The sequence below is a fragment of the Myzus persicae genome, unplaced genomic scaffold (assembly GCF_001856785.1).
Source record: "Myzus persicae strain clone G006 unplaced genomic scaffold, MPER_G0061.0, whole genome shotgun sequence".
In the NCBI taxonomy this organism is placed as follows: domain Eukaryota; kingdom Metazoa; phylum Arthropoda; class Insecta; order Hemiptera; family Aphididae; genus Myzus; species Myzus persicae.
The window spans coordinates 614081-636423 of NW_019103922.1; the positions used below are offsets into that span (position 1 = coordinate 614081).

Sequence of the window (22343 nt, forward strand, 5' to 3'; positions counted from 1 at the left end):
TTGTTTTTTCATACTTACCTGAATAATAGTTCAAAATTTGAACACAGTACTTAGCCTAATTGGTTTCATTTTACTACTTGACTGTCAAAAAATATGATAGTTGAGACTCGAGACATATAATGGTAGCAGGTTTTAAAATTATGTACATTAAATAAAAAAAGTATAATAGATCTTTCTTGAAAATTGGTTTTGTGTAAAAGTTCAAGTTTTGCACGGTTTTTGGCCATTTTATTATTGAGAAAAAAAACTGGAAATTTCCAAGGAACCATCAACGATGGAGCTAATTTTATGCTTCAGTATACTTGATGACATATCACTAACAGACAACTGTATGAGTAGCATGACTGAATTTTAATACAGACATTTTTTAATAACTTAAATTTACCATAAAATATGATCCGATATTCTGATTTTATTTTAACCTGGTATTTAAGAAAAACATAAGTGGATCTTTTTGTCAATATTGTTATATTATATATAAATTATTATCAAGTATAAAAATAATAACACATAATTGTAATATAATATTTATTGAGTTAAGTACTTAATAATATATAATGTATAAAAAGAAAGAGGAAACTATTTTTATAGTTAAATTATCATATAATAAGAAGCCTGTTTGAATCGAATAAAAAAATAATAATTGTACGATCATAATATCTAAGAATAAAAATGACAAATCCTAAGTTTGATATCATGTCTAGAAAAAAATTTTAAATTAAAAAAAAAAATTATAAAAAATGTTTTTTTAAACAAATATGATTTAAAAATAATATTATTATGTATGCCTGTCACCTATTATATTATGTATCGATGACAGGTCCTATGCACATTCACGTAGTGTTCGAGGGGCGCGTGGTCGACAAAACGACGACGACCATTAATTGCTGAAGGACCATCCCAACCACAAATTATACATTTTAAATACGAGTAAAAGCGTTCAATAACTTTAATATATATGTACATAGTCGTAGTCAGTATTTTCGTTTGCAAGTGCCACAATTGCCAGTCTTAATACAATATTTCTAATGTGACTATAATATATATATTATTTATGAAAAAAACTGTTGTTTGTAAGCTTTATATTATTTACACAATTGTTGTATTGCTGAATAATCAATTTTATTGAAAATAACTAACTTTTATTATCTTAGGTATTAAAAATATTTTTGGTAAAAATATATACCTAATATGAATAAAGTATAAAAATACACGATTTACACAATCTATTTTTACTGCAGCATTTTATATGTCTTTCAAATATTATTATAACATACAAAAATATGTTATCTTGAAATTTTACTATTAAGTTAATCATGATTTTAGGTGTTTAAAGTATAATAGGCCTTTTTTTATGGAAGGGGGGTTGTATTTGGCCCTTGCAAAATGCACCTAGTATTACGCCTATGATTATACATATGTAACTATCGAACGATATATTATGTCGTGAATTCTATGTGGCTGGGTGGTCGATGATGTGGCCGGATTTCCGGTTATTCTGCGATTGGCTGAGTCAGTGTGGAGTTTATGGCGCACTTGACGGCCTGAGCGGGATCGTACGCGGCGATTATATCGGCTATGCTGTTGGCTGTGCCGAAAACCAGTGCCAAGACGCCGACGGCTATCAGTAAAACGTTCTTGATGGTCATCCAGACGGTCACTTCATCCCAGTACGTGGCAAATTCTATGAACAAGGGCACCACGATGCCGAGCAGTGAGAAACAGAAGGCACCAATGAGCCCGATGAACGGACCGATTGTCGGTACAGCCACCGCGATCACAACTGCAAAATCCACAACAAGACATTGTTATTATTTAAATATTAATTATAAAATTATTATTCATAGTTGCAGTCAATGGGGTACTTAGCCCTAAATAGTTTTTTTTTTGGCTACAATTCATATGCGTCTGCTGAAAGTCTAGATCTATAAAAACATGGAAACCTATTCAAGAGCATTTGTTACCTCCGCCATACAATTGTACAACATAGACAATTTAAGTTCAGCAGAGCTAATTTTTTATTGTTAAAAGTATATTATAGTGATTTGAAATATTTTAAAATTTAAAGGTAAGAATATCATCTAGGTTATTGCGTGTGTGTTTATTAATATTTACGTTTTTTCTGCAAATGATAATGGTCATTTGAAAATTGTAATATCTTACAATGCATTATAACATTTATAACCAACTTTAAAATTAAAATTTTAGTAAAAACCTACGACAGTCCCCATACATTATTCTTCTTCCTTTAAACAGTTTCTCGACACTCGGAAAGTGATAATAGATTTGTTTTTCAACCCCTATAATGGATGGCTTACAAAAATCAAATATTTGTCTATTACCATATAGATAATAATATTATCAATATCTAATATACCTATATTATATGTTTTCGGGCTGAATGCAATTTTTTTTTCTAACCGTTTTTTTAGATTATGATTTGTTTATTGCCATAGAAACGGAAATCAATGAAAATATATATGTATAATGTATACAATATATTAAAATCAATCTATAATTCTTATTTCATAAATTATTATTAAAATGTTGCATGCCACAACATATGTTTTCACTGCACTATAATACTTAAAAACATATATCTATAGTACCTATTTATATAGATATATGGTTGTCATAGGTTTCAGAAAACAAAAATTTGTATGTGTTGCTATGGGAATTATAGAAAAGAAAAATATTTTTATTTAAGTAACACTATTTTGAGAATGTGACCCATTTATAATTTTATAAATGATTCAAACTGTAAAATACATTATTTTGCCTTTCAAAATAGAACAAGTAAAAAGTCGAACAGCAGAAGCCTGCAAACAAAATGTACGTACTGTACCAGCGTTACTCACCAGAAGCAGTCACCAGAACCGTTCTCAAGACGTAGTTGTGGAAAATTGTGGCTTTTTTAAAGTTTTCCTCGATTTTGGTCCATGTGATTTCCAAGCAAACGAAAAACTGCAGACCGTAAGTACAGAACACGGCTAAACTGATGCATATTTTAGCCACCTGGGCGGCACTGTAAACATATACACAAACTTTAAAATGTTAAAGTTAGTAGTTACTATACCAGCTCGTAGCAAAGGATATAGATACATAATAATGAGTTGTTTAGAGGTACAAAAACAAGGTTTTTAGAGTCTGTTGATTCGTAAAATGATGTATACAAAAAATGAATTAATTGTTAACACATTAGGTACATCATAATACTACAATCTACTGATTCACAGCCACAATGCCCCCCTACACAATTTCATTTTGTACATAACTTTATACGTTTTTGTAAACAAACGTTGAGACTTGATTCAGTCGATTCACAAATGTTTTTCATATAGATGCAATCAAAACTATATGAATCCAATAAATACCAAAATACTATACGATTTAGCACAGAAATACGTGCCTACAACGTTGCCGTATTTATTTATTTTTTACACATCAGAGTAGATTATTATAATATTATGTTAAAAATAATATTTTTGAAAAAACCAAATTTTGCACACTCAATAGATTTTCGGTTTTCAAGTATATTGCAAAACAATAACGGAAACGTTGAGTAAAATAAGTATGGTGAACTACTGATAGTTGTGTTTAAAATATTTTAAGCCAAAAGTAAAAAAATCCGATTTGACATTGAACAGCGTAGGTAATAGTTTATCTCAAATATCACAAAAATAGAAATATAGAATATATATGACTATTTCCACCGAAGTCGTGATACACGGAAAAAAAATTAGAGATGTGGTTATAGAAAGCTATCAAATAAATGTGTATAAAAAAAATGTTGTTTCGAGAACAATCATCAGCAGTCATTAATATGTTCCTAATTAACAAATAAATGACATTTTTTTATTACCTAATATGCGTCATATATATTTTAGCGAATTTCTGCATTAATAATATGCTGTCAACAGTACAAATTTCTGAAGTCCGAGAAGCATTGATGTAATGATGTGGAATTATATTAGTTTTAATGCACAAACTTTCGGTTTTATAAAAATGTTAAATAAATAAAGTGAAGGGGGTGGTTGTTATTGAAAGATATTTTGGAAGTAACATTATTGTAAATCGGGTAGAGTTACAGAGAAAAACAATTTTGAGCTATACAGGTATATAAAGTTAAGGTGCTCCATGTTACACTCACACATCTTCAGTGGGTAGGTTTAACGTTATACTTGATTTCGTTTCTTCGCCATACTTCAAATAACCGAAGAAACCGAGCAGAATGTACACAATGGTCACGCCACCCATGCCGACGTTCAGTACGCCAAAAACTCCCAAAAAGTTCCTGGGCGTTTTCATGTTGTTTTCCAACGGCATCACCTTCAATAAAAAATATAAGACATGAAGACGAACAGAAAAAATAATATGAGCAATACAAGTTTTTTATTGTTTAAGAAAAAAAACTTTATAAATCTATTTTAGTATTTACCGGGAAAGGAGCAATCTATAAAATAGCTTATTGTCGACCAACTTATTTCGTCGAAATATTGATAATTAATTAGGTATTAACCTATGATGATTAGTGCAGTACCTACTTCAATTATTAAAATTAAAATATCGTTGTTATTTAAAAGAAGAAATAAAAAATGTACGCGTCGATGAAAACTAAATTAGTCATACCTAAATATTTATATTTAATAGATAAACTTAGTCATTTATAATAGTAATATCAAAAAAATGCTTCTAATTGTATTAAAAAAAATATTTTCATAAGACTTTTTCTCCATTTGAAATATTATACTTCAAAGCTTACTGTAGATATTATAGTTATACCTATAAATCGTTTTTGCAGATATCTATTTTTTACCATACAATTTAAAGTACTTTTCGATAATACATAACGGCAAAACGTACCACTCCAATGGCTTCCATGGCAAACACAGTGAGGCAGAAGAACGTTGGGAACGTGTCAAATGTCCCCACGGCTGGCCTTTCTGTTATGTTGGGCATGCCACCTAGTGTATAGTAAAATGTGATGCCCAGACCGGTGGCCATCAACAGGTTGGCCACCATAGATACAGGTGCCAAGTACTTGAGATTGGGCACGTAGCTCAGCAATATAAGCGGTATCAGCAGCATTCCAATAAAGTACCGGAGGTTCAGCTCATAACCCATGTGGTATGTGAATAACTGTTCGAAGTTGGAGGCAATGATCACTGTGTACACGCTGCACGTCCCGAAATATGTGACGAACAGCAGCCAGAGCACAGACTGCCGGGTTAGAGACGAGAACTTTCGAGACCATGCTGGTCCGTTGGCAAACGCCACTTCAGCCACATCCGCGTAGCTCATGGATGACACTTTTGTCCGCCTGTAAAGAGTGTGAGCGCATTTCACCTGTAAAATATAACGACAATTCATGACAATGCGGAAAAAATCTAAGAACATTATTTTAAATCGGAAGTGAAATAGTATAGTCTATAATGTCTATAAAAGTACCTATATTAAAGACTACCTTTAAGCTATAGACTATATAGGCTATACTTTAGTATAAAATACATATTTAATATATAATATAATAAAATGTATATACTATAAAATCTATACTGACTATACTCGCTAGACAACTGAAAATTTACAGACTAATAGACTAAAGAGTATAGTTGTATACTTGTATACTATATTAACTTCATATGTTGTCGCTACATTATATATTACTAATAACACATATATTATGTAGGCTATAACAACAATATAATATTTTTAGCGTTTCTTACACAAATATTATTTTATGAAATGTATTTAAAACCAACTCAATTCAATAAACTTATTTTTGAAAAATGTCTTCAACACCACTTTTTCAAAATGAATAACAATAGTGTTTAGGTATGTATTAGCTACTGAGTAGGTATTACATAATTTAACAACTATTTAATTATGTTAACAATATTATTTAATAGTTAATAATATAACTAAAAAAAATCTATGTGCCTAAGACTACAAGACAGAAGTGAAAACTTCAACAAGGCGAAATTAATAATTTGAAATACACAATCTTTCTCTCTGGCTCTGATGACTGTTCCTCTCATGCTTAGGTCAACTTAAACCGACTTCACCCGAATGAGTGTTACATAGCCGAGCGTGACAGCTCAGTTCAATTCAGTACCCACAAAATGTGCTAAACGCGCCTAAAGAAGTTTTCACTTAAAAAAAAAATAATAATCAATTTAATAATCTAACATACTGCATAGACGCATAGTAGTATGTACAGTATAGCTAGTACCTATGCCCTGTATAAACTAAATAATATATATTACTTTGTAACAAGTTTTGTTTGTGTGTATAACTACTTGACTAAAAAATATCAACAAATCATCGTTATATATCTACCAATAGGCGTAGAATTTAATAGGGTGTGTAGTGAACAACTAGAATGCATATTTGGAAGGTTATGAAAATATTATAAGACATTTAACAAGTTAATCATGGATAGATACCTAATAGACCCTATACATAATATTATAAAGTACCCAAAAATGTATAAAAAAATTGTTTAGTTATTTTTCTTCTATAAAATGCATTTATTTTGACGTCATAATAAAAACAAAAATAGTCCAACTTGAAAATTAATAATATACAATAAAACCGATGGACGATAACCCTTGGTTTTATGATGTACTTTGTGCGCATTGTTATGTAGTTAATCAATATACGTTTGACTGACGTTTGTCTCATTCTTATAAATGTTATAAAAACCTAACTAAAAAAAATATATGTATATATAATAGTTAAGATGTTCAACAACTAACCAGTAAATACGAGCAATACGTGCAAACGAATGACACAAACACAGTTGCGAATACGCCGGTTATAAGTCCCGAACACTGGAAAGCTAGCGGCATGGCCAAGATGCCAGTTCCCAGGGATGCTTTGAGTAAATGAGTCAAGGTCTCACCGTTGCTGCAAAAATTGAAATAATTATTGTATAAATTATTATTATTATTATTATTACTATTGATAATGTTTAATTATATACGCAGATACCTAGTAAACCTACTATATAATATTGAATTTATATAAAGGTAAAAATGTACAAATATTGATTAAATCAATTGTTCTTATTTTGATTGGTTTATTATTGTATTAATTATTTTTGTGATTTGTTATTCGTATTAAAGTGTAGTGATTAAATGTTTAAAATAAAAACTATTTAAATTTATGTTTTAAATGCTTTACATGCATCCATTTTCTTTTGTTTCTGAAATAATTTCCTTCATTTCTTGTACCTAGTAGTTAATAGTTATTAAATAAACTAAACAGTAAACACGCGGTATTTAAATTAATTTTTTTAAGATATGTATTGCAATTGGTAACGTTTTAAATTAAATATAAAGGTTATACATATTACGAGTACATAATATATCATTTTATTTGATTCAAATCCTTATTATAAATACGAATAAAAATGTATTTTCAATGTTATATGTTGGGGAAGAACTACAAAATAGCCTCACAATGATAGTTCCTCGGGTCTTAGAATTTCTAAGAGTGGATCTGGTATTATTGGTATAGATTCTACACTTAGTTCTTACGTGGTTGGGTGTTCCAAGTTTCTCTCGAGGAATGGGTCAAAGTAGTCGATGCCATTCAAGTGTGCGACTTCACTTTTTTCTTGATTTTTGAATGTTCTTAGTCTGAAATGAATTTGAAGTGAAAATAAACATATAATATTATCACACACTTATACATAGGTACACATTTTTAATAAATTATTTTACAAGAATGATTAACAACGGGAAAAGATATAGCAGATTAAGGTTATATATAAATATAGACTTCATCCTCTATATACTATATAATATAAATCAAACGATAGGTCTATATGTATCTATGTATCAAGTACGACAACTGTTTATATATCTAATGAAAAGCAATGTGACAACAGTATCAATACATTTTGCATCGGGATTCAAAAATATAATTGTTTGAGCTAAAGCGATAAAACCAAGCAATTTGACCATAAAACCTATAATATACTTATGCCTATATATTTAAACCTATACTATATACACTTAAACTTAAAATGTATAATAACAATTTGTATTTTTCTTTACAATCGAAAAGGAATAAACATAATTATTTAATTAGGTACTTAAATACGCATAATTATATACATGTTACGGGCAAAAGTCTAAATTAGGCAAACCTCAGAAATAGAGCATAATATTATAAATAACGATAAAATAAGTATAAGTGTAGATATTATCTATTTATACTATGGAAATGGTTCTAATATGGTAGTATTATTTATTTAAAAATGTAAACAATAAAATCATAAAAAAATTCACAAACTAATATTATCATGGAATAAATTAATCATACAAAATACCATATATCTATTATACTTGTACCTATATATATATATCATACATAATAAGTACATACCTAAACTATACCCATACTACATACCTAATAGTACATTTAATAATACAAATTAGGAAGTAGGTAACCACTCTGCTGTACAGTAGATATCGAGTATAAATCGTCATATTATGAGTAATTACTTAAGTCACCGTAATGCGTATGTGTTGTATAGATTTGAATTCGAATAAATAATAAATAATAAATTATTTCATACAGTATACAATTTTGAATGAAGACTTTCAGATATCACAAAGTACATTAAATTGTGTGGCTTTAGATATTGTTATTAAACTAATTTATTTTACTAAATTTGCATTACGGTAAGCGTAGGACTTAGGTTGATTTAATTTTTGCCAAAATATTGAATTTATTATACGTTATTAATATTTAAATATTATAACAGTATGTATTAAAAATATATACATCAGTTGAAATTCTATCTACAGGCGCTCATAAAAAATTACTGTGGCTCAATTTTTTTTTTTTAATTCAAGTATATAGATGTAACTTATTAGTAATATAACATATATTGGTAATCTATGTACATTTTAAACCTTTTATTTAACCGAGTAAAAATTTTTTTATTGATATTTATTGAAGAAAACAAGTCGGGAAAGCTCATTATGCGAACTCACTAAATTCCCGGTTCCTTAACGTTTTTTAAGACAACGCAATAAATTAAAATCCCATATTGTACAATTTATGTATAGTAACTACAAACAATAAATAAATTAAATATATGTATCATCAATCGTAACTATGTACTAAGTCGCAAATTGTCCACTAAACTAGAGTATATTGCAATGTTGGTTTGGGGATTTTTTAAATTTTTGCAACTTTTCACTTACATGTAGGTAGGTAAATTCTTTTTTTTTATTTGTAAAAAAACTATTAATCTATTAATCTACTGTTAAAAATTCAAAAATTGTTCTCAAAATTACGCAGAATATCTGCAAACGTATTTTTTAGAAAATTAAAAATCACAAATGTACCTGTTTGCGAAACAGAGCTTCCATTCGGTACCTAAAAAAAATAATTCATCTTTTTATTTAGAAAATTTCTAATCCAACAGCACAATTTAAAAAATGTCTACTGTCGAAAATAAAGTCCAACAAAATCTCAGAGTAGTCCCACAGTGTTGTCTAACAATATAAACTAGACATTTTTTACTCGGGTAAAAATTGAAGGATGTATTTCATTAGTGTCAATTTGTTAATTCATTGATGCAGCTAACATTATGAGAGTTCTACAGAGCACACCCTAAAATATAGTAGCTTTATGTCTAGCTCTCTCTATGTACCCAAATGCAGTGGTTTAAACTAATTTAATATACACAAATATATCGTTTTTATAAAACTATATAACAAATAACAATATACATTTTTTTTATAGTTAACTTTTAAACTAAGATTTTTTAAATTAATTTTTGCCTCACACATTACGTTCTTTATATTATTAATATTTTATAATCATAATTTATAATAGTAAATATTATATTTATTTCATATATTATTGTTGTTAACTTTTTAGTTATAATAGATTTTCCCGTAGAAAAGTTTGAATAGGTTCATCTAGGGTATGAATTATAGCATAAAATGAATCTAAATATTTTAAAAATTCCATTGTGTATATAAAATATAATAATGTTATCAACCATCGCATTACATTATTTCCAGCTATAATATACCAAAGTATATTTCATCTACAATTTGGCTATAATCTTTAGGTATACACATTATTACAAAGAAAACGAAGAAACGTGTGAATAAAAAAAAATTATTAATAAAACTCACTTATTATCCTGTGCTTCTTTCATCTTTGACATTTTGTAAAATACGATCGACTGGAGTTTGGGCGCTGTTTCTTGCAAACTCTGAAATGCAAACAACGACCACAGTATTTAATTATACATTTATTTTCCAAGATGGTCCTGTTTATTAAAATATTTTATATAGTGTAGTTGAGGCGCGTCTACGACACAGTTATTATTATTACAACAACATTTTGTGTTCAACATATAGCATGTACGTACGCCAGTTCACCGTACGACAGACGATATTTGGTGAGACGGGCTCTAACTGAAAAAACGACAAAGAGAGACTGGGAAGGAGAGAGAGAGAGAGAGAATGAGAGGAAGAAAGGTGGATCGTTGACAAGTTTTTCGGCCGACAAGAAATGAATACGTCTTTAAAAATAAACTCTTTAGGCGTAGTAAGTATAATGTATACGGTTAAACGCCAGACGGGCGTACACTACAATTTATTTAATATAAACGTTTATTATATATATTTAATAAATATAGAAAGACAGCGGGGTATAGACAGTATTTTATAATTTTTTCGTGTACCTATACGTAATTTCCAGTCGTATGACGGTCGCGAGAGAAACGAACGAACAAAAAAACTCTTCTTCCCTAAATATAATATTGACACATACCTATATACAATGTTGAATGTATTATGGGTATAATTGGTATATTGCGCCATGTGTAATTACTATAATTACTTACTGGAGTCCTTAGAGTGTTAGAGTAAAACTTACTGGAGCAACGACTGCCTCGTCGGGCGAAGGACGAGGATTTTATGGTGTTGACTTCGGCGCGCTGCGAGCATAATATGTACCCGAGCAATGTACTATGCCCGCCAAGAGCAGGTTATGCGTAATTATTAATTAGGTACTGTGTCAAAAGTGGAGTTTATTTTCCACGACTTCGTTACTACGACAGTCACAAATTGATTTCGATAGTGCAACGTGGTTCGTGGGTCCTCATCTGTCGGTTCAAACTTCGAAATATATGTGTGGGTATAGGGAGAATATTTATGGAAACATGCTATATCTAGTGTCTACAATATCGAACACTTAAAAAAAACGATGCATGTGGTCAGGCCTATGTACATAAGATTTATATTTTTTAATTAATATATGTATATCTAATGTGATCATAGTCATAATTAGGGCAGAGGACTTGTAGCATTTGCATATTTGTTTTGCACGATCACAGAAATAGCAGAGTAAGAAACAAATACGTTTCATGCTGAAACAAGCTAGTTTTGAAATTTTATTTTGCATTTAAATGAATACTTCGAGTTTTTTTGGTTTTAGTCCATATTTCTTCGATTCTATAAGTTAAGATGCATATTTTCAATAATTTATCATTTTATCAATATTTTTACCTTCGACGTTTTTATTTAATTTAAATATTTAATATACAACCAAAATAATGTTGAATTTAAAATTATTTAAAATTTTGATCACATTAATATGGTTGTTGACTGTTCCCACACGCATGTTTTTCCTACAGAGACACGTTTCAAAGATTGCCGAATATATTTATTTTCCTGTTATTAGTTTTATTTATGTACATATATTGTTCACTGCATAAGATATTATCAATACGGGCCACAGGGACGTCAGTCGCAGACATCAAAGTTTAAATAAAATATGTTCACACAAATAATCTTATTTTTTAATGCTTATTTTTAATGCATTATAATAATATGCCTAATAATTTTAAAATGTATATTTTCAATGCATATTTTGTACATTTTAGTGCATATTTGGTGATTTTTTAGAGCTAAAAGTCCTCTGCCTTAGTCATAATAATATAATATAATATAATATAATATAATAAAAATATATTATGATTTAAAAAAAAAAAAAAAACAATTACCTGGCACTACACAAATACGGGTGGACAACTCACAGTCTAAAAATATGTACTCTAATCACTTGGTAATTAGTAAGTAAATAGGAACTACATAATATAGGTACCTCCTACATATACTGTTAAATATGCCCTGCGTAATCTATCGCACACTTAAATATTGGTAACTGCAGTAGTGCAGTGCACCGACGTATCACGTGTATACTGGAATAAATTAATGCAAACTATGTATATAAATATTGGAGGCGTGGCTGATTCTAGAAAGCCTATTCGTTTTTTTTTTTTAGTAGGTATGGTAATATAATACATGTATTATAATATTATAATAAACCTATACTAGTATACTACATATACTTTATACTATATATATAATGTATATAGGAATGTAGTAATAATCAAAAATCAAAAATATAATATCTTACAATTAATTTTTCGTATAAGATTTTTGTTTTAAATACCTACAGCTATTAGCATACCTAGATATATATAGTTATATTATACCCATCATACCTATCCTATTTAGGTAAGTCAGTTTACAATATTAAAACCATTTTGATTAATTGTTTGATAAATAATTAAACATGCATAACTATACACACTAACAAGATGCAATAGTAATGGATTTTAGTATAGAATTTATATTATTTGTATATTTATAAAAACGAATAAAACTTTTTAATCAAATAAAAAAAAATAAACACGCATAGTAAAATTGTTGTTTTTCTTTTCAAAATAAACAGTTGATTTCGAAATGTTCAACAGAGGAAGATCTACCTACGTATAAAAAATCCATGATCGTTTATCGTCATCGGTTCAAACTTAAAATGCATTGTATATATTATACATGCACCTAAATCCTAATGTAAGGCCTATGAATTATGAAATCAAGTGTCAAAATCAAAAAAACCACTTTGTTTCTCTTTTGCTATCCAAAAATTCAGGTTAAAACTAAGAACCAGTTTCTTAACATTCGTATAATATAATATATTATATTACAAGTTTTCACCGGTCACATACTCCGAGCAAACAACCCATGTCTCTAATTTATATAATATAAAACAGTTTCCATAATTATTCATTTCTAAGTATATGGCGTTTGATAATAAAAAAAAATCCTAGGTATGCTAGTTTAAGCTAAATAAGCTGTAAGGTCAAATAAGGTTCACTCACGTGATACCTACCTATACGAGTACTTAGATGGTTCTTATAATTCGGCCTAATGTCAAACGTCAATAGAGGAGTGATATAAGAGTATAAGAATAAAACTATAAAATGCTAATGGCGCATGCAGACATGAGACATCACGTATTTTTGTTTGTAATCATTATACAACTTAGAACTTAAGTTTATTTTTTATTCCATATTTTGAAATCACGCATAATACAAAGTACAACTATTTGTGTGAATAAAGGCTAAAAATGTATACTGACCGATTGGGCAGATTCTTGCATTTATATGGTTTACATCTAAAGATAAGTGTAGGACCCATATCCTAATACAGCGGTACCTAAATATACTGCATTGATATATTTTATTTATTTATTAGTTTATTAGGTAATTAGCTCCCTACTCTCTTATGAATAATGTAATTCAATTATATAATTCATAATTATTATAATTATAATTTACTATTATGTTCTTGGAAATGATTCTATAACGTTTTTTTAAATAATTTTTTTTATCCTTAGTAGACTTATATATAATATACCTATTGTTACCAATAATAAATAACAATAATTGCATTAAATTATTTTAATATATACAATTATTTTTGATCGTCATCTTTACTGAAATATAATAACTTCTTTCTTTTGCTATAAGTGTTCTGTCTGTATCTGCTATACTAGTATTTACTTATAAATAATGTGTAATGTTCACTTAAGCTTTGAAAAAACATACTACCTATAAATAGTCCCTAACCAAATTTTATACTTCACAATAACTACCTACTCAAATACTCAAGATTGTAGAAATATTAATCTTTGAAAACTCAACATGAATTTATGTTTATAACTTTATAAGCTATATTCAAATATCATACTTCTTAGCATAAATATTCTAGCTACTCGGATTATAAGGATCGTTTAGTAAGTAAAAACAGCACTAGTACCTACCTAGTTCATAATATATTCATACAAATAAATGTTTAAAAACCCATTAAAAAAAAATTTTTTTTTTAATAAATTTAAATTCTGTTCCTTGGCACAATAAGTTAATGCGATAAAGGAATAACATAATAAGGTATTAAACATATCTAATTTAAACCATTAAGAAAGAAAAAATAGTACTATAAGTTAAAAAGTACATGAATCGTTTGTGGAAAGAAGACACCCATTAGAGACACTTTCATAAAAAACAATTTAGTATACAATTTAACTTTACTAACAATTATTAATAAATATTCAATGGAATTACTAACACTATTATTTATTTTTTGACAACCTCCCTACGAATTTCAAAATACGTTATTGACACAGTGAAATAAAAATCCTATTAATTTAGACAAATAAACTACCTGTAAAATATTGTTGGTTTAACAATGATTTAGGTACAATTTACTTATTAAGTACTTTTGCCTCGACTGTATTTCAAAACTGACAATAAAATCATTATTAAATATTTCTCCTCTATGGCTTAAATATATATATACATACATATGGTACCTATAGTATATTATTATTTTCATTAAAATGTATTTATTCATTAGAACTCGACAAAATAATAAAAATAATTGAACAAAGTCGTCTTTGAATAGTTAATATAGTACAATATAGTATTTTAAATTGCAAACGAAACAAAAAATATGAATGCATTCGTAAAATGTTATTTAAAATTATTATAAACAAACTATATTTTAGTGGTACGTGGTATATACAATATAAATATAGCGATAATGATGATACTATATTGTAATCTTAAATAACTTTATATAATGCAACTTTAGATAACTATTTTATTTATGTTGTAAGGTTTTAATCTTACAATTATTTTATTATTGCTTATCATCAAATTATTATGACTTGGATAATATAAAAACTGAGATTAAATCTGATGTGAAATAAACATTTATAAAAATGACTTATTTTTATTTTCTAGTGCGACTTAGTAGGACCGACTTATTAATGATTAGTGCATGCATCAATCACATAATCACATTTTAAATTGTATTATGATTAGATTAAAATAACAAATGCAAATAAGTCGGATGTTTACACAAAGACTGATTTTCCGTGTTTTTTGATGATACTTCTATAATGTGGTGTATAAATTAATGTATAATGTATAAGTTTAATTTATAATGAAATATGCCAATTACCAGCACTATTAAGTACTTATACATCAGTTTAACTGTATGAGATAAGTCTTCGCGTAATATAGGTACATACATTATTTTTTAAATTTAAATTTGAAATCATAAAGAATCATAACCAAAAAGTTAACGTTACATTAGAAAGTATATAGTACCTGCCTATATTAGTATGTCCAACTTTACATCTGCCTTTATATTGACAATAAATATTAATAATATAGATTATAGCCTATAGGTACCCACATGATGAAATATTTAACATGTAAACATCTAAATTCAAATGAAGTATAGGTTAGATTTATGCATGTATGTATTACTTATAAGTTATAGGTATCTTAAGAAAAATAGCCCGTAACTAAAACATAATCGATTACCTAATATTTTCCATTACATACCATACCAGTATTCAACAGTAGTAAAAATAAATATTATAATATTAATTATATATAATTTTATTTTACAAATATTTGAAATATGAAGTACACTTAGTGAATTTTACAATGGTCACGGGTCGATTGTATTTTTGATTTTTCATAGATAATATAGTGTCGTTTTGTGTTATAAACTACCTTAGGACCGTGTTAAACAAATCAACACAAAGTTAATTTAAATTTAATTTGTCTGCAAACGACAAAACCATAGAAATGCATTTATCTAAATGTTGATTGCATACGAATAATATGTACCTATATTGTATAATAATTAACTGGTTATCGTACAACTGGTTAATTATAGATTATATTTGAGGTGAATCGAAAACATTTTTTTCTTATTTTTTATTACCTACAAAAAAATGAATTATAACACTATAAAATGTTTAGTCTCCACTGTTTAATTTGCCGTATCTACCAGTTTCAATGATATTTATATTCTAAGAGTTATTGCTTCACTGGTTATATGATAAATTGATAATACTAAAACTGTTATCAATATTTTTGCCGTTGTCTTAAATCGAAAAGCTCCGTGTGCTTGGGACACTTTAAGTGTCGTAATAAACTTAAAATATATTTTATCATAGTAATAATAAACGATAAGATATAAATAGCGCAATAATACAAATTTCGTTTTCATAGTGAAAAAATAATTTTTTTAAGCAATTAAAAAAGAAAACTATGTTTCAGTTTAATGGGGGAATTCGTATCTATATACAAATGTTAATTATTTATTTGTACTAATTGAGAAATTCCACATTTTAATAGTATCTATTAATAAAAATACAATTACATTTTAATGATAATTTTATGTGTATAGGATTTTTAAAATAAGAATTAATAAGGACAATTATTTTTGTTATTAGTAGAAATGGCACGTGAGAATATAATATACATCCCGGCATAGATATCGCATTCTGATCTATATAGCAAAAAAAGAACTATTTATTCCGGATATTGTTTTTATAACTTAGGTATAAGTACATACCTACGTAGGTAATAATTTTTGAATCACCTATTTACAATTTGAAGACTGAAAATAGGTTGTATTGACATTGACAAATTTTGTTTTGATTATTATGAATTTATTATAAAGGCGTATTCCCTATAACGATAATTTTTAAATTTTAATTTTGTTCCATATTTCTTAAATGAAATATTGGTGCGATATGCCCATTTTAGTAAAATCATTTTACTTTTATATTAAAACCAGATAATACAATTAATCATAAAATTAATCATATTAATTATGTATTTACTGTTGTTCTTACTTCTTATTCTACTAATCTATCTACAGGCATTCAAATATTATATTTTTTATTGTTTTATTTATATTTTATTGAAATACCTATAACAGTTTTCAAAACATATATGATCATATTATAGCATTATCCACCCTTGTTTTGGTACGAATAGGTTTATAAGTCAAAACTAAAAATTCTTAGTTGTTTACTCCCAAATACATACAAATTACGTTACTTTAAAAATAATATATACCTAATTATAAAAAACTAGTAAGGTACCATTATGTGTTTTTTGTAGAAAATAATGTTGTCATTTATTAAAAATAATTTATTAATGAACCTATCTCAAATAACTCCTAGAAATAATACCAAAAAGCTTCTGAAATTAACCTCACATCGTTTTACAATATGTAGCTATAATTAGAAATAATTAAATTAATTTTTTTCGCTTCACTAATTTAGGTATCTGTATCAAAGTTTATAAACGATAATGATCAGGTTTAAACATGATGGTGAAATAAAAATGCATAAAAAATTTGTATAGCAAATTCAAAGCATCAAAACGTTTTTATAACGTTAAACGATTCAAAAACGATTGAAATCGATAACGGATAACTTCGTAAACGATAAACGATCGAAAACTTTCAACGGATACAAGATAACGAAACTAAACGATGAACAATAATTATAATTATTAATATCGAATAATAGAGTATCAGAAAACGATTAATGGTTGACATATTACGTCGGGAGAATACAATTATTTATAAAATTATAAATATCAGTAAAATTGATTTGGTAATTTTTGTAAAACTAATACTTAAAATACTAGGTACCTAATTAAAATAAAATAAATCTAAATAGAATTCAAATAATTTTTAAACGTAAAACGATAAATTGTTCATAACGTTTTAATTGTCAATAAAGCATAACGCATAAATTGAATAACTTTTTTTTTATTTTTCTATTTGACTTATTCAAACTATACAATATTTAGTATAGTAATAGAATAACTTTTAAGTTTGTAAAACGTGTAAACGCATAATTTGAGTAACGTTTAAATTATTTATAACGTTAAACAGTCAATCAATTATAGCGTTCAATATTAATATAACGGGAAACGGTATTTTTTTTTTATTATTACTATCAATTCAAACACGATATATTACACAAACAAACACACACATATTTAGTAAGTAAATTGATTAATTAATCAAAAAATAATGAAACGATTTAAATACTCGAGTAAGATCCTATACTATTCACAGTATTCACCGAAACATTCAGTTTACCTCTACTATTTCTATTACTATTGCAGACTACAATCAGTAGAACTATTTTACCGCAAATTAATAAACTTTAATAAAAGTTGAAATTCATATAAATAAATATTTACCTGAGTGTATTTTCTTCGTAGTTTTTTTCTCAGTCAAAAAAAAATATTTTTAAAAAACTATTTCGTATAATTTATGAATTTAATATGCACTTTTTAATTTATATAGTATAGATGCCGTATTTTACAAGCAACGTAGTCTTTATGAAAGAAAAATAATATCGGAATATTAAAAAATACAAATACAAATATTAAGATCAAAATCAAAATCGTTTTGGAAAAATCCAAAATACTACATGGGCAAGCGCGATCGCAAGTGGACTGTGACGATACATCGGTACACGTTCGAATGCATGGCAAAAGAAATTGGTAGGTATGCGTGTGTAAACAAAATACAGTTTTCGTGTGGTTGGTGCACGGGTGCCCCCACTATTCTACCGGCTATACCATTACTTACTCATAAGTATACACTATACGTATTTCATTGGTTGCCAAAGATATAATAATAAATATTATATAATATGTATTATATTATAAATATATACTGATATACTGGAGTCTGGAGAAATACGTAATAATATAATAGATAAGGCAATAGGCGGTGTGCGTATATAATAGTGGTTGATGTACTTAATTATTTATTATATTTACTAATGAGTAATATTTCATGTTGTGGAATGACTTATAGAATAATGTGACAAACTTACATTAGTAAGTGGTAACAAAAATTAAAAACTGTGGCTGCGACTGTGGGTATTTCATGCACTAATACCCATAGTTTTGCTTTGAGTATTCATTATTATAATATATATTAATTATTAATATTGTTCCTATTGCGTATGATGCACGTGCAATATAATGTTGGTCTCCACGGTGCTTTGATGGTTTACAAAATAAAAATTCTACCACTGTCATGGAAAAACCCCTATTGATTTTCCACGGAAAACAACGGGAAAGTGTTCGCTGAACCTTCATATGCGAGCTCCATTTGCAAGTATTTGTGATAGAGAGAGCAATTTCTTACGACTACGAAATAGTTAGCTCGTTTAAGATTTGTAGTTGGAAAACTTGGAATATCATAGCACTGCACTGTGCACACCATAAGGTCATACTATTTCATATATGCACTCGCAGACTGTGAAAACGGTTAGGCATTATTTATTTGATTTACTCTTATATCCAGGTGACCAGGTATATATAGGCGATAAGCAAAAGCATAACCACTCATGTTTTTATATTTTCCTCGTATTCATTATAAAAATTAATATCAATTTTAATTATAGGAAAACATTGTTATAATTTTGATATATTCTTACATAATAATATATTATAATATCTGCAAAGTATGATAGTCGATAACTTTATAAATATTATATTTAAAATGTACACTGACAATTTTTTTGAACGTCCCTGCTTTTTGAATTATTTCTGGTTTCGTCGGTTGAGATATCCATGTGCATATTTTTATTAATATCCAAATGCTTGAATGATTAAGTGACAAGTGCAGTTACTAACGAAATTAAGTACCATAAGTAACGAAAGAAAAAAAAGACTCAATTAAGATAATAATATTTATTATGATTTATAATTGACGCTTGGCAATCATCACAAACTAGAATGTTGTTTACATGTTGAATACAGTTTAATAATGAATAATGAAATTATTATTTTATACTATCTCTTTAGTATTTAATTATTTCATATGTGAATTTTTTTTTTAATTTGAATATTTTTTTCTAATTCATTGAGGAATTTTACATCTTTTTTATATTCGTTGGATATTTTAGAACAGGATGATATTTTTCTCTTGGATATTTTAGTACCTACCACATGATATTTTGTCCTTGGATATTTTAGTGTAGGATGGTATTTTGTCCTTGGGTATTTTATCCCAAAACCCTTGTTTAAGGACATCCGGTATGGTCGATTGTCCTTAATGCTTATTTCACAATTTCTATAACGCATTGTAATATAAAATATATATATACTACTATTACTATATAATAGCTCTACTGCAGTGTATGCCTATAATTCATAAACCATTTAGATACTTACAACGACCGTCTCGCCCGCGCCAGTCTGTCACCAACCGCCTGCTGTAGGCTATACGATCCGCCCAAGGTCAATACAGCATTATACATTATAAAGTATTAAAAGTGGCGGTGCCAGGATTTTATACTTGGTAGGGCCAATTGAGGCACTTCGATATATAATATTATGTTTTTTTAGAAATAATATTATACTCTTATACTTACTCTTACTTATCAGTTATTGTATACTTCCACATTATGCATTTATATTTTCTCCTCGTACGTTACAAAAGATAATGAAAATTATTAATAATAACTAGGTTTTTATGTAAATTTTAATACATTCATAAAATTTCAGTGCCGGCCCGGTGGACCAGTCAGGGATTTTTCAGGGAGGGCCGCTCTGGCTTCATTACCTAGGTTCATTATCATATGTACCTATATTATATCAGTGTTCTAAATTGACTGTGGATTTTACGTATGAGTATATAGTGTGTGACGATGGCTAAAATATCATCACCAGCCTGACTAGGATGTAATATAGTTAAGTAGTTCGTGTGTATAGATATATCTCGTGCTAAATTGGCCGAGCCTATATACTTATGTAGAATACCGACATATCTAATATATAGGCACGGTATACCTACTATATACCTACGTATACCATATCTTATAAACTAATAAATTCTGTTTTAGTGTTTTATAAACATAAAAATTAACTATAATACATTGAGCTTGACTTTGATACCTATACCCATTACGATTCTTATTACCTTCATCTATCTATTATATACAACAGTGAAAAGTTATTAAAATTGTATTTTTAATAATAGCTATACACTCCAATGTATCATTTTATGGCCCCAAGTAGGCTTTTATTGATACTATAATTTTTAAGTAAGCTATGGCCTTTTTGAAACTGCTCATTTTATAATGATTACTTATCACTGACTTGACTTACTTATAAATACGACTGTAAAATTATTATCAATATTAAACGAAAGTAAACCGCATGTAAACCAATAATATGCAAAATTACTGTATACTGTGGTTAGTTACTGAATTTTTGATTAGCATTTAGCATGCGTTTGATACTACTTCTTTGCTTGGAATTATTCACGTTTAAAATGCATGGTATCTATACCGCATATACCTACGTTTAACAAAGGTATGTATATCGTCTTCATGCAGAAAAATAATTTTGTAGGCTTAGTGAAGAATGATGATTGTTGAAAGCAGTCAAAGCCCGAAATAACGGTTACAAAAAAACCTTTATTATTGTTTGTTATACATAGAATAGTGAATAGTGAGCACAGACAACAAAAATATACATGGGATATGGGAAGGGATATATAATATATTTTATAACTCTGATATTTTATTATCTAGATGAGAGCACATTCCATACATTCATTGTACAGTTGCTGTAACTATATACTCGTTGGGGGTTTTTATAGATATAACACGGCCACTGCGGCACTATTCGTATGTTGTATGTACTTACTATATCGGAAGGAGTACCTATATTATATAATAATATATCATGTCAGAAATTCTATACAATATTCAGAAAAATAAGCACTGTACAGAACACCATAAAAACCATTAAATAAAAGATGACGACGGTTTAAAAAAAAAATCGTTCTTGTTGTTGACGTACAACATTTATATAATATAATTCATAACATAATGGTTCGAAAGATCTTCGTAATCTTCACAAAATATGGCTACACATATAATATAATCATATGGGTGGATACAAAAAAACCACAGGGGTCTTACAACAACAGGGGTGAAAACCCATACTTGGTCTATGTGTGGCATGTGCGGTGACGCGGAACTACTTTTACGTCTGCGTGCACGCGCGTGTGTGTGTGCTCGGAATGCGACCACGTCGTTTAAATGCCTAAATGCGTAGTTTGGTCTTAATGGAATTTACCCAAGGAATAATATTATTA

At 28.0% G+C, this 22343-nt stretch overlaps 1 protein-coding gene across 2 annotated transcripts; it reads right to left on the reverse strand.

Moving 5' to 3' along the window:
• Nucleotides 1–1314: 1314 nt before the first annotated feature.
• LOC111036375 (proton-coupled amino acid transporter-like protein pathetic) lies at nucleotides 1315–18719 on the reverse strand. 2 transcript variants are annotated; one of them, XM_022318382.1, is made up of 8 exons: nucleotides 18419–18719; nucleotides 10167–10246; nucleotides 7542–7643; nucleotides 6759–6909; nucleotides 4864–5346; nucleotides 4151–4329; nucleotides 2859–3025; nucleotides 1315–1783 (listed from the first exon to the last, which is right to left on the reverse strand). In XM_022318382.1, exons 2-8 carry the CDS (start codon nucleotides 10196–10198, stop codon nucleotides 1494–1496), a joined length of 1404 nt encoding a protein of 467 aa, XP_022174074.1. In that variant the 5' UTR covers nucleotides 10199–10246; nucleotides 18419–18719; the 3' UTR covers nucleotides 1315–1493. The 2 variants fall into 2 exon arrangements, with proteins under 2 accessions (XP_022174074.1, XP_022174076.1); XM_022318384.1 differs by lacking the exon at nucleotides 18419–18719 and adding an exon at nucleotides 9366–9396.
• Between the last annotated feature and the right edge of the window lie 3624 nt (nucleotides 18720–22343).